The sequence below is a fragment of the Penicillium crustosum genome, assembly GCF_028827405.1.
Source record: "Penicillium crustosum strain IBT 35664 chromosome Unknown utg000001l_segment0_segment0, whole genome shotgun sequence".
Classification (NCBI taxonomy): domain Eukaryota; kingdom Fungi; phylum Ascomycota; class Eurotiomycetes; order Eurotiales; family Aspergillaceae; genus Penicillium; species Penicillium crustosum.
The window spans coordinates 8,257,457-8,270,532 of NW_026623122.1; the positions used below are offsets into that span (position 1 = coordinate 8,257,457).

A 13,076-nucleotide genomic window follows, 5' to 3' on the forward strand; every position below is an offset into this window, starting at 1 on the left:
TGATTGCTACTATATTCAGAACTCTTGCACAAAGCCAAAGTGTTTGTTTGTTTGTTTTTTGGCTTCGAAAGCTTGCTTGCTGTTGCCCTTGATAATAGTCTGTCCTTGGGACAGAACTTGATGTAACCACAGCGATCCAATCGCCTTCTCGCGGTTGTAAACACGTTGTGCACCGTACCATCCCAGATGGACTTGATGGAGATGCCTTTTCTTCCTAAGGGCAGACCTCCCTCTGCCGACATCATTCGTGACGAAGAATGTATCAAACCCACCGATCAACTGCCGCTGTACCATTCCGATCGACGCCACAGCCGATGCTTGAGTGCGGCAATCCGAATTACAACAGTTCTCCTAGCTTCTTGGGGATTTATGTCCATCTGCCTTCAAGCTTTTCGCCTGATTGGACTGCCTTCACCCAAACCCGACGTATACAGACCCGAAACCCTGGGGCCTACAATGAACCTATGTGACTGTGGGAGCAGCGTCCAAGAAGCTCTTTCTAAGCATTGTGTGTACGATTCACTGGCTACAGCTTGGCTACCGCCTCACTGCCGGGACGACGAACTGACGGCGGAGTTCGACCGATCGGGTCCGAACTCCGATGGGTCCTGGCCCTACTATGCAGATGCAAACGGAACCATCCCGATTGGAAAGGCACAGGTTGCACTTCTTGGAGACAGCAAAGGTAGTTTCTGGAGCCTGAGAGACTGGCATATTGCACACTGCATGTTCTACTGGGAAAAGTATATACGAATGAGGGAAACGGGGGTGGTAATGGAACGGAGGTTCGATAGTGTCGCTCATGCGCGGCATTGCAGGCGGCTGGTTATGAACCCGACGATGTTTCACAGACAGCTTTTGGAGGTGCCCGTGATGATGAGTTCAGGAATTAATGAGGTCAAAGATGGACATGAGCACGAACATCATCACGAGCAAGGCCAGACCTCGTAAGAATTAGGAGCCTGAAAATTTTCTATAATTTATTCTCTGATCTCTTTCGCCACGCGGTGAGCATTACTATTCACGCGGATTTCGTGGGGAATTAATCCTGTATATAATGCGTGCCTTTTTCCGAACTCCCTGATCACCATGTACATAGTTGTATATGGTAGAAGGCCCGCTGTTAATATCGACATTGCCAACTTCTCCGACAAAATCATCCTGTAGGCCTCACGATTTAGTGTGCATAGTACCTACAAGAAATCTCGGAGAAAACATAGTCGCTGAATATAGGCCTTGACAAAACCTGCAAACAGAAAAGGTGCTATGTAAACCTCAACCCGCAACCTGTTGGCGAGGTCTAGACTCAAAAGGCCTTATGTCTAAGGGTAAGTCATTACATCGATAAAAGTATTTGATCGGAATAAAGAGGGTATGCGTCTTTCGGAGTTCAACAACAGATGTTTCCTAAATAGGCAATTGATTGCGGTTGCTCCGAGTCAGTCCTAGAGGTAGTAGCTATCTATTTTAGTATTTATAATTCGGCACTGTATCCCATAGAACCAAGTAATCTTCCTCGAATACAATCAAATTTACTCGGACACACAACATACCTCGCAAAGTATTAATGGCAACCAGCTTGTGCTTGTCCGACAATCGCCTCGGCCCTCGCGTCAGCATCGATTGTCGTGCCTTTGACTTTACGCTCTTATTTGAAGACATATTTTTCACATCTCTACCAGCCGCAATTCTCTTAATACTTTTACCTATACGGCTTTGGTTTCTTTGGCACGAACCAGTCAAAATCACCTCATACAGATTAGCGGTCTGCAAGCTAGTAAAGGTCCCTCGTTATACCTTCCCCAACTGTGGCTGACCTCAAGCAGTGCCTTATCGCCGTGTTATTTGTTCTTCAGGTTCTGTTTGCGGCTTTTCAAGTTCAAAAATCGGTGCTTCATACCCAGGCTTCCTTACTAGCAGCCATACTCAACATCATAGCAACATTTGCAGCGTCATACACCTCCTTCGTAGAGGACCAGCGATCTGTGAGACCCTCGGATCTCCTCGTCCTCTATTTCTCGGCGTCTAGCATTTGCAGACTGCCTCAGCTGCGCTCACTATGGCAAATCCCATCCGTTGAAGTCTGTCGATATCTCTCGCTAGCCAGCTTCCTTTTGACGGTGGCGGTTGTAGCCCTTGAGTCCGTTCCAAAAATTAATATTCTGAACTCCCACCACTATAGCAGTACCGATGAAGGAAAGGTCGGGTTTTGGAGCCGAAGCTTCTTTATCTGGGTACTGCCATTCCTCCAGAAAGGGTATAAAGAAGCTCTCGAAGTCGAGAATATTCCGGAGGTTGACACGAATCTTCAAGGGCAATGCTCTGGCGGTAAACTTCGACAGTCTTGGGACTTTGCAAGTCAAAACGGTCATTATCGCTTAGTCAAAGCTGTGTTTTGTGCATACGGATGGGCTTATATCTCCGCGATCCCCCCACGTCTGGCCTACAGCTGCTTTACCTTTACGCAGCCTTTTCTGATCACAGCAACTCTGAAATATATCGGAGACTCATCGGCGTCAGAGCCTAAGTTTTACGGAACTGGACTCATAGGCGCGTATATTCTAGTATATCTGGGGTTGGCGGTGGGTATACATTCAGTACTGCGAATATAGCATGTCTCGCTAACGGTCGCAAAAAGATCTCCAAAGCCGTATACTGGCGCCAGACATACCGTTTACTTACCATGATGCGATCTGGTCTTATTTCTATGATCTATGACCAGACCATCGACATGACTGCGGCTGATTTGACTGATTCCGCGGCTATTACATTGATGGGTACCGATGTTGAACGGATAGTGGCTAACTTGAAAAACTTGCATGAGGCATGGGCGTCTATTATAGAAGTGGGGATCGCGATTTGGTTATTAGAGCGCGAGATCGGGGTTGCCTGCTTTATACCTCTTGTCACCTCACTGGGTAACAATTCCCCCATCTGATTTTGACAGATATATTGGCCCAAGAGAAATAGCTAAGCTTTATCTGCAGCATCCGTGGCAGGAATGGTCCCAGTGTCAAGCCTATCTGGGCAGGCGCAAAAGCAATGGATCGAGCGAGTACAAAAGCGACTGGAAGTGACAGCAAACACGTTAGGCAGCATGAAGGCTGTACAAATGCTCGGGCTTGGCGATGTCATTTTACCGCTGGTGTCACGTCTGCGTGAAATTGAAGTGAAAACTTCAGTCACTTTCCGGAAGTTGTTGATATGGCAGGTTGCGCTCTGTGAGTACCCGAAACACATGAGAGGGCCACTTGGACATGGACTGACGTTGAATTCAGCGAACGTGCCTGTTGTCTTCGCTCCCTTCGCTACGTTCACAATCTACGCAATAATATCTGCTGTGCGACACGATGGGTCAATTCTCTCTGCTCAGGCATTCACATCCCTTGCTTTGATTTCTCTTCTCACCAATCCCCTACTCATATTTTGCCAAGTCATGCCCGCACTATGGCAAGCTATCGCTTGCTTTGACCGGATTGAAGCATATTGTGCGAAATGCACCCCTTCACCCGCAAAGTATGAAGATGAGGCTCAGCCTGTCCCGTCATCTGAAAAGTTCTGTCCATTTTTGATCTCATTCCAAGATGCAGACATAGCATGGTCCTCAGACAAAGATCCCGTGCTCCGCCATCTGACCCTCAATATTCGTCAGGGCATTACGATGATCGTCGGTCCTGTTGGATGTGGAAAGTCAACTCTGATTGAGAGCATCCTCAGTCAGCACATGGTTAAAGATGGTTCCAGAACAGCCTCGTTCTCAAGAGCGGCCTATTGTCCACAGATCCCGTGGATCACGAATGATACCATCCGGGCCAATATCATCGGATTCCTGGAATTTGACCAAGCATGGTATGACTTCACATGCGAGGCTTGTGGCCTGCAACAGGACCTCAGGGCTCTTGTGGAAGGTGACATGCATCTAGCTGGAAGCGGCGGCATCTCACTTAGTGGAGGCCAAAAGCAGCGAATTGTGAGTCATTCTGCATAACATGCAACTATCTTTGCACGTACTGATGAGTCCTTTCTTCTTATCTCTAGGCGCTAGCCCGGGCAGTCTACTCTAGGCTTGACGTTGTGATCCTGGACAATATATTCAGCGGGCTCGACTCAACAAATATTGCTTTTATCTCGAACCAGCTGTTAGGCAAAGACGGCCACTTTAGAAAAGCGGGGATATCTGTTATTCTCGCTATGAGTACAGGTACGTCTTGAGATGCCCTGAGGGCGGGTAATCCCTGTTGCGACGCGATCAAGGATCAGCTCTAAGAGAACTTATAGATCAGTTGCTACTCCATGCAGATGAAATTGTGACTATAGATGAGAGAAAGATCACAGCTTCGGGGTCATACAGTGAAATACAATCTAGGAATCCAGGGATTATCTCAAAGGATCAGAAGCCAGCGGCGAATCCTCCCCTTGCAACGGCGGAGAAATCAAACTTCCACCTCACGGTTGTCGAAAACAAAGATCGTACCAGCAATGCTGTGCAAACCGCCGACAAAAAAAGGGCCATGCGTGTTAAACGGAACGGAAATTGGCCCGTGTACACATACTACTTTCGGAGCGCAGGATACGGAATTTTGGTCTCCTTTTTGGCCTTCACTATTATTGAGGCGTTCTGCTCCAGCTTTCAAAGTCTGTCTGGTTTTGGGTCACATTGGTTAGAAGAAAGAAAAACTAACTTCTTCTAGCATTATGGATTCAATGGTGGGTTGAAGCAAATGAAGAGCAACCTAACAAGCAGCTGGGGATGTATCTCGGTGTTTACGGATTGATATTTGGGTTGGCATTTCTGAGTCTCGTAACTGGCTGCTGGTACGTGTCTTAGATACGATTTTTTTTCAGAGCTGACCGGAGATCGCAGGTTGCTTTTTGTTCCAGCCCTTAACAATACTTCGCTGAATTTGCATTCCGATCTTCTCAAAACAGCGCTTAGGTGAGCTATCATAGTCCAACATCCATACATTGTCATACTTATATTTACTACCGCAGGGCATCGATTAGCTTCTACCAAAGTGTGGACACTGGTTCAATAACGAATAGGTATTGTTAATTTCACAATCTTCTGCCTCCGTTGTTTCTGACACATCTGAGACAGGTTCAGTCAAGATTTGGAACTTATTGATATGATGCTGCCGATATATGCTGTGAACTGCGTAACTAGTACTAACTCTTCCCCGATATCAAGATGCTGGGGCTCACTCACTCGGCAGATGTCATTTATGTTTTTATCAACATTATTATCATTTGTGCCATTGGTAGATACCTGGCAGCCTCGGTCCCACTCTTGGGTGTGGTTCTATTCTTCATTCAGTCATATTATCTGCGCACATCCCGACAGGTCCGATTGCTAGACATCGAGGCCAAAGCACCTCTGTACACACACTTTCTCGAGACCATCCACGGCATATCAAGCATCCGAGCCTTCAACTGGGGGCTCCAGCTGCGAGAGAAAAGCCACTCCCTATTAAACCGATCGCAACGACCGGTATACATGCTTTACAGTATCCAGCAATGGCTGATTCTGGTTTTGGATTTGACTGTTGGAGCGATCGCAGTCATTCTAATCGCCATGGTCACATCCCTAAAAGATCGATTTAATGCAGCATCCATTGGGGTTGCACTCAACATTTTACTGACACTAAATCAAACCTTAGCAAATGCCCTTAAGATGTGGACTATGACTGAAACCTCTATCGGGGCCGTCACGCGCGTCCAGCGCTTTATAGAAGATACCCCATCGGAAGAACGCGGTATCGCATCTTCAATTGCTCCTCAACTACCGCATAACTGGCCTTGCTATGGTGAGGTAAAATTCACAGAGGTGACTGCTGGATATGAGTATGTATCATCTCGCTTTAGTGGGACTATCTTTGTTATATGTACAAAAGCTAAGCTAGGTAGCCACTCAACTACTCCGATCCTGAAAAGTCTTACCCTTACCATCAAGCCGGGGGAGAAAATTGCCATTTGCGGATCATCCGGTAGTGGAAAAACATCACTTATCATGGCGATGCTCCAGATGCTTGACATTCAGTCCGGACGGATAGAAATAGACGGCAGGAACCTCACCGAAATCCCGAGAAGCACAATCCGCTCGCGCATCAACGTTGTCCCCCAAGACCCATTTTTTATGCCAGGCACCCTCCGCTTCAATCTCGATCCTCGCCAGTGCGTGATCGATGCGGAACTGGTCCGTGCCATTGATAAGGTGGGCCTCTGGGATCGAGTTCACGCCAAAGGGGGCTTGGATATGGAGTTCTCTACTGCGGACTGGTCGGTCGGACAGAGGCAATTGCTTGCCTTGTCTCGGGCCCTGATAAAAAAAGTTCTCTGTTGATCTTAGATGAGGCTACAAGCAGGTATGCGCTAATATCGTTCTATTAAATTATGGATCTCTGGGTTTCCATTGAGCTAGAAACTAATTATTTTCTTGTGTCAGCGTCGATTGGGAAACGGAGGCAATCATGCAGGACATTATCGAGAAGGAATTCTCTCAACAAACTATCATATCGGTGGTACATCGGCATCGTTATATTCATTGGTTCGACCGGGTGATTTTGCTCAAACATGGGGAACTTGTGGAGTGCGATAGAGCTGAAGTGTTGCTGCAGAGGGACTCGGACCTACAGAAGCTATATTTGGCTTTCCAAGAGCCGTCTACTAGTAGATGATCTTTAGTTCACAGGATTCCTTTTTCAGGCTATATATATATCAATGGTATTTACTGGCAGCAAGTAAGCTCTGGTGACAGGTCTCTGTTTCTCGTTACGCAAGGATCGAGTTGAATTAACAACAAGCAAATCGGTAATGTCTCGTATGGAGATTATGGCTGATTCGTAGAGTGCGAATCAATAGGGGCATTGCACTCTGCAGTATAAAAGTTCATTATCGTCAAAATAATTTATGAGAAAGATATCAGACTCAACCATAGGCCAGATGCATAATACGTAGCAGTAACCCATTAACCGACAACGCACGATTCTCATGTAGCTACTAAGAACATCACATTGAGAAGCAGGGCCAACGGCCCTACATGTGGCTAATCTATCCAAGTACCTGGCATAACTTGCTCTCCCCTCTCAACCAGTTCCCAGAATTCCCACGCCAGTTCATCTACCGGATTAGAGACCCATAGTTTCCACTCTTCTGGTCTTGGACCAAATTCGAGCGATAGGATACGAAATAAAAGATATTCACCTAGGTCAGGATCATATGCTGGGCCAGAATTTTCAAGCCCAACGTATATACTGAGCTCCAGGTCAATAACGCCAGACATATGTAGTGATTTCTCCTTCGCCCCATACTCTGCTAAATCAACGCCAGCCAACTGAAGCTCCGATACCCAGAATTGGATAGTGGAGTCAAATATATATTTCGCTCGTTTGATTTCTGCCCAATTCTTGGTGGAGTATCGTAGAAATGTGGTTAGAGGCGTACTCGTCCGTTTGTACTTAGAGGACAAATGACATGGGTCGGCATATGCCGTGATTGCACCAGAAAGCAGCTCACGCCACTTCGGCATATTGCTGTTTTTTCTTTCAGAGAAGTCAACGGCCATACCCTGGGCAATCCTGTATAGCAGAGTTTCTCCGTTTTCATCCTCGAGAAAGTAGGCGCTATGGTCAATATGATCACCGCCCATCGCCATTCGAAGTATAGTTGGGCTGGCACCACTCACCCACCAGTTGTCAATGGTCATTGCCTGCTTAAACCGGAAATCAACGGGCAGATCTGAATATGAGTTGAAAGAGACCTCCTGAATTAAAGAGAATGCCTCAGGGGGCCCCTGAAAGCCGGATGTTGATGGCCACCTGTTATCAAGATCTTCAAACAGCTCGTCTCCGAACTCACGAACAAAGAGTCTGTACAATTCGAGGAATAAAGGGACTTTTTCTGGGTGCTCAATCCATGCTCTAGCTGCTGCGTTTACTTTGCCGAGGGGAGTACTAGCATCAATTAGCAGACAGCTTCGAAGTGGGAAAGGTTTAAGTTCAGAAATACTCACGCTCCCCATTTATTTCTTTGGCCTGGATCGGCCCCATTCTCCAATAGCATTTGACAAACCGCCAATTGACCAAATTGAGAGGCTAGCTAATAATTTTGATTATAAGCCAAAAGCAAAAGTAAACGGTGATTTAAGACCTACATGCAACAACCCTTCTCCATAACAATTGCAATCGAAGGGAGATGCGAGACGATTCGTGAATAGTTTCTGGATTTCTTCGACTCTGCCTTGTCGACAAAGTCTGAAGATCTCGGAATTTAATGGTAAGACATTATTGACTTGAATAGTGAAATTCCAGGTCGAAAAACTCTGGAATATGTCGAATGTCCAGAGTTTATCGAAGAAAACGAGCGGTGTGCGAAAACGGAATCTTCCTCGGTTGATTTTGTGTCGTTTTGATTCTTGGTTGTGCTTTTCACTTGGTATTCTTGGCCTATTATGAAGTGTAAGCAAAATAAACATATGCTCTATGGTGTGGTCCTTTACCACTGTTCGAAACTCTGACACCGTTCGGGTCGAGCTATAGGGGATCTCGATATGATAGAGGAATCAACCTTTTGCTTCAGTTCACGTATGGAGGTGCTTAAATTGTAACGTAAAAAGTTAGTTGCACGTCGATTGAAGATTTACCGTCTAGAATATTGAAAAATTAACGACATGATTATTGAGAAACTGACCTACAGTACGTTTGCTGAAGGAGCATCATTGTCGTCTTGATGCTATCCAGGTGTTGCTTCTGGACTTGGAAAATATCTTTTTTCAAGGCAAGTTTCATAATTGCCAGCCTTCCGTTTGTGGTTTGATTCTTGAACTTGTGCATTTTATATGCAAGAGCATCCAGGTCTCTCTGAAAGGCACGCAGACGTCTCTCCATAGAGGGAAGATTGATAGCTTCCAGCATTTCTGGCCTTAGTCTTACCAAAATGATCTGCACAAGCTCAATATCATCAATGAATTCTTGAAACTCTGTGGCAGCATTTTTCATAAATGAGCGTACGGCTTTTAGCCTGTCTATGCTTTGGACAATTTGTTCTAATAATGTGAAAAGACTGATAGCGCTGGCTGTGGCACCGAGGATTTCAGCCATCATGTATGAATTTGGCAGTCACAATCGGATAAAAAATAACCGAAGTGAGCTAGAATGCCTTAAACTTCAAGAAGGAATAATGAACAGTTGAAGGACGAGGCTAAGAGAAAGGGGCCGGGTAGAAATAGGGAAAACAGGGGAAATGGGGAAATGGGGCGGAAAATGCGTCAGCTGATTTTATGCATGCGGCTAAAAATGGTTTGCAGAATAGTGCGCACCAAGTTATAGAGACAAAAGTTAGGAGCATATTCGGAACAATAGATAGTACTAATTGGGCAAACAAAATAGCACAGGCACAAGTGTTTAGTCGTGGCGAGAATGACGAGTATTGCTAGTAGTCGATTTGCACTGAGAGATGGCTTCTGAAATACGGCTAGAAATCTAGCATAATAGAAGAAGGATTGAAAACGTAAGCAAGTTGTGGATAATCTACGGTAAATTTCTGTATGTCGGGAGCCCCTATTTTGACGGTGCTTGGTTCAATAAGCGTATTTCGTTCATTTAGATGCTGCTGTTCAGACTGTGCTCAGTGTATCAATTTGCGTATATTGAGAGAGGGGCTATATGACAGGAGTAGAGAAGTGAAAAAGAAATAGTGCTTATTTATATATTACTTATTCTTTTGAAGAGAGATTGCTTCAGGAACTTAGAAAGAATGTTTATATACAAGGTTACATTGAGCTTATAATTAACGGTATCTCTTTATATGAACTCTTAACAACAAATAGCTGCAATCCCGGCTGTTCATGGCCGCTTATTTACTTACCTGTTTACTAATTTTGGCAAACTTAGGTACTGCTGTCGATTGCGGCATGCTTCCTAGGTACCTATGTAATCCTACAGGGTCACGGTCGAACCAACCGAAGACCTGTCGATCTAAGGTGCAGAAGGAGCATTATTAATGGTATTGTCAATTAGTGATACGGCCTTGTCCACCCGTGTGTGGCGGGACACGGCGGACGAATGCTACTAAATGTCTTGGCAATTTTAGGGTTAGATTCGACCAGGTGACTAGCTCCATTGCCAATATTTATATACAAAACGCGGCGGTCGAAATGTCTCGCTCGACCGTTCGACCGTGTCAATCACAGGCTTCCTTACGTGATGTTTTTGTCATCTAGATGGCTTCAACGTATATTTCTGAGAGCTCAAAACTATAAATTGCGATGCCTGTACCCTTTGACGGGATGTTGTGTTGCAAAGTATCCAACAACTTGAATGATGGCAGACGGTTCAGATCTCAAGAACAGCAAGAAAGCTGAGCTGGACAAAAGCCTGCCCGGCTTGAGTATTGGTAGTCCGCAAGGGCAAAAAGACCTTGACGAGATCCCTCCCGACTATGCGACTGGCATCCGACTCGTCCTCATCATATTCACGATCTTCGTGAGAACCCTACTTGTCTCTCTGGAGATTGGTATCATCGCAACCGCAATTCCCAAAATCACCAACGATTTCCGAAAACTCAACGATGTGGGCTGGTATGGATGCGCGACGTTCTTCCTCGCGGCCTCGACCTCGCCACTCCGGGGAAAGCTGTTCAAGTACCTTAACGTGAAGTGGGTTTATCTCAGCGGGGTGGGTATATTTTTGGTGGGCAGCATTGTAGCAGCAGCAGCACAGAATAAAGTGTCCGTCATCATTGGACGTGCTATTCAAGGTTGGGGAGCATCTGGTGTCCTCGGAGGCACCCTCATCGTTATCAACTACGTCGCCCCGCCGAGAAACCATCGCTTCTCATCGGCACCTAGATGCTATCCTTGCACCGGGTGTGGGAGAACGAGTTCCATCAAAGGAAGCGCCTTCACCACTGGTGGTTCCAATATTCGTAAGAACATTTTCGAGATCCTCGAGAAATTCCTGACTGATACAGGGGGAGCCACGTCGTCGACAACCGTTACAAGAGATACTCGCAATGCGTGGATCGAATCTACATTTCATCTTCCGGCGCTTGCATTCCCAGCAACTGTGGGTGCCTTTGCGCACTTTTCTCCGTTTGGGCTGCCCGTGGGTGTCATGAGATGATGCAACATGCGGAAAAGACATGGTAGATAAGACAGAGATGGAGATGGGAATGCGTAAAGTCGTGGAAGCGTTGGGAAAGCATAACTAACGTTGCGTGGTGAAGGCGATTATTCATCCCAATCACAGCCCGGGCGTAAGCAGCAACTAATAAAGAACGTACTTTTGACCCTCCAGTGCTGTAGTTATCAAGCACCTATTATTAATCTCTTCCACTTAACTATCTATTATCCAAAGCCAAGAAATAGACGCTTGCAATTTTTCTCATTCAATAAGGCCATTTAAATTATAACGACGAAGCAAAACAAAATAGCTGGTGAACAAAAAAAATACAACAGTGAGAAGTCGCTGGTGGTTAGAGCTCCGCAAAGCCCATGAAGCCCATAGCCCATCCCAACCCAGCCCACAAATGAGGTGGGCTTTGGGCCCTACCTTCGTTTAGGCCTACCTGTAGGCTATAGGCCTAAATAGAAACCTACTGCGGGTTAATAGGCCCCTAAATGGGCCCTGGACAGTATAAATATGCCAAGAATTTGGAGGTTGAGCCTAGACCTGGCTTTGAACCTCCGCATGGGTCCCTACCCCGGAACCTCGAACCTCACCTCTTGAGGTGAGGTTCCAACCTTACTAACCTCCAACCGCCCATTAACCTCCAGAGGTTCTTTGAGGTTCAACCTCCATCGACCCGCATGAACCTGCATATACATAATTTCTTGACGCCTTTCCTCTTTTGGCTGGATAAAATTGATGATTCATCTCTGTTTTTTACAGCTGTTCCGTTAAACTATAGACTTTCCACTGAATACTCTATCAATATAATGAATTATAAAGATATAGTCATTAAAAAGTAAATAGGAGGCGTGGTCACCTATAAATTATAGGTAATATCCGATGATATCGACGTGGTGGGTGGTCAATAGAGGTCATCGATAAAATAGCATGTAAAGTTGTAGATATATATATCGCAGATACTGTAAAGTATGTGTATCTTTATTAGTAGAACTACAGTTCTTTAAGAAAACTATAAAGATACAGTTTAATTCCCCTTATTTTAATATTATTCAAACTATTATATCTTCTTCTATTACTTTGTCTTTTAGAATTCATATTAATTAGTCTAGATATACCGTGAATCCGGATTAAATGTCCCAATTGTTAGACTTAGACATTCTATTTTTCCTACATTAAGGTTCTCGTTAAGGTTCGTTGAGATTTATTGAGGTTTATTAAGGTTCGTTAAGGTTCGTTGAGGTTTATTGAGGTTCGTTGAGGTTTATTAAGGTTCGTTTCTATAGTAATCCACTATACTAGCGAATCAGATATAGATAGGGCTTTATAAAAGTTGATATATCAATTTAAGTATTATAGAATAGGGATAAATAGATACCCTAAGTAGACTGCGACATCGCCCATGGACGGGCGGGTGGGCAGTGCCCACGGGCCTTATGTAAGCGGGCGATGGGCACTATCAATACGCCCATGGACGGGCCCTACCCTTAGGGCCCATTGTCCATGGACACCGTGGGCGCCCGTGGGCCTTTTTAGTAAGCAAAATTAGCGCAACACGTGATTTTAATTGACAGATTTCAAAATATTTCAACTAAATTTATATTTTTTATATATTTACAATCATAATTCCGGATTTTTAATAAGATATATATTAATATATATACTATAATTTACTATATATCTAATTTTTATATATATTTAAGACAACTTTATATAATGGTGGGCATCGTGGGCATGCCCGCCGTGGGCATGCCCGTGGGCCTTGGGCGTTATGGACGGGCACTCGAAAATCCAAATAGCCCAAGGCCCACCGTGGACGGGCGATGGGCACCTCCTAGGTGCCCATGGACGGGCGATGTCGCAGTCTAACCCTAAGAAGACCCCGTAACTTCTACAGAATAACTAGTGAGTTCCTTATTATCTTCCCTAAGTTATACTGGTTTACTAAAGTTA

At 45.2% G+C, this 13,076-nt stretch overlaps 6 protein-coding genes across 6 annotated transcripts; 2 read left to right on the forward strand and 4 right to left on the reverse strand.

The window, feature by feature from the left end:
- Positions 1-15: 15 nt before the first annotated feature.
- N7487_003054 (uncharacterized protein) lies at positions 16-294 on the reverse strand (the record flags this gene model as incomplete). Its single annotated transcript, XM_056870801.1, has 1 exon — positions 16-294. The coding sequence occupies one exon, from the start codon at positions 292-294 to the stop codon at positions 16-18; it is 279 nt and encodes a 92-aa protein (XP_056735585.1).
- A 1,805-nt stretch (positions 295-2,099) lies between these two features.
- N7487_003055 (uncharacterized protein) lies at positions 2,100-2,372 on the reverse strand (the record flags this gene model as incomplete). Its single annotated transcript, XM_056870802.1, has 1 exon — positions 2,100-2,372. The coding sequence occupies one exon, from the start codon at positions 2,370-2,372 to the stop codon at positions 2,100-2,102; it is 273 nt and encodes a 90-aa protein (XP_056735586.1).
- Positions 2,373-2,683: 311 nt separating this feature from the next.
- On the forward strand, positions 2,684-6,340 carry N7487_003056 (ABC transporter transmembrane domain type 1; the record flags this gene model as incomplete). The annotated part of the gene is made up of 9 exons (XM_056870803.1): positions 2,684-2,918; positions 2,988-3,221; positions 3,279-3,970; positions 4,039-4,201; positions 4,300-4,635; positions 4,692-4,815; positions 4,865-4,936; positions 5,263-5,841; positions 5,905-6,340. The coding sequence occupies 9 exons, from the start codon at positions 2,684-2,686 to the stop codon at positions 6,338-6,340; spliced, it is 2,871 nt and encodes a 956-aa protein (XP_056735587.1).
- Positions 6,341-7,042: 702 nt separating this feature from the next.
- On the reverse strand, positions 7,043-8,058 carry N7487_003057 (uncharacterized protein; the record flags this gene model as incomplete). Its single annotated transcript, XM_056870804.1, has 2 exons — positions 7,043-7,949; positions 8,009-8,058. 2 exons carry the CDS (start codon positions 8,056-8,058, stop codon positions 7,043-7,045), a joined length of 957 nt encoding a protein of 318 aa, XP_056735588.1.
- A 432-nt stretch (positions 8,059-8,490) lies between these two features.
- N7487_003058 (uncharacterized protein) lies at positions 8,491-9,095 on the reverse strand (the record flags this gene model as incomplete). The annotated part of the gene is made up of 2 exons (XM_056870805.1): positions 8,491-8,528; positions 8,690-9,095. 2 exons carry the CDS (start codon positions 9,093-9,095, stop codon positions 8,491-8,493), a joined length of 444 nt encoding a protein of 147 aa, XP_056735589.1.
- Positions 9,096-10,316: 1,221 nt separating this feature from the next.
- N7487_003059 (Major facilitator superfamily domain general substrate transporter) lies at positions 10,317-11,117 on the forward strand (the record flags this gene model as incomplete). The annotated part of the gene is made up of 1 exon (XM_056870806.1): positions 10,317-11,117. One exon carries the CDS (start codon positions 10,317-10,319, stop codon positions 11,115-11,117), a length of 801 nt encoding a protein of 266 aa, XP_056735590.1.
- Positions 11,118-13,076: the final 1,959 nt, after the last annotated feature.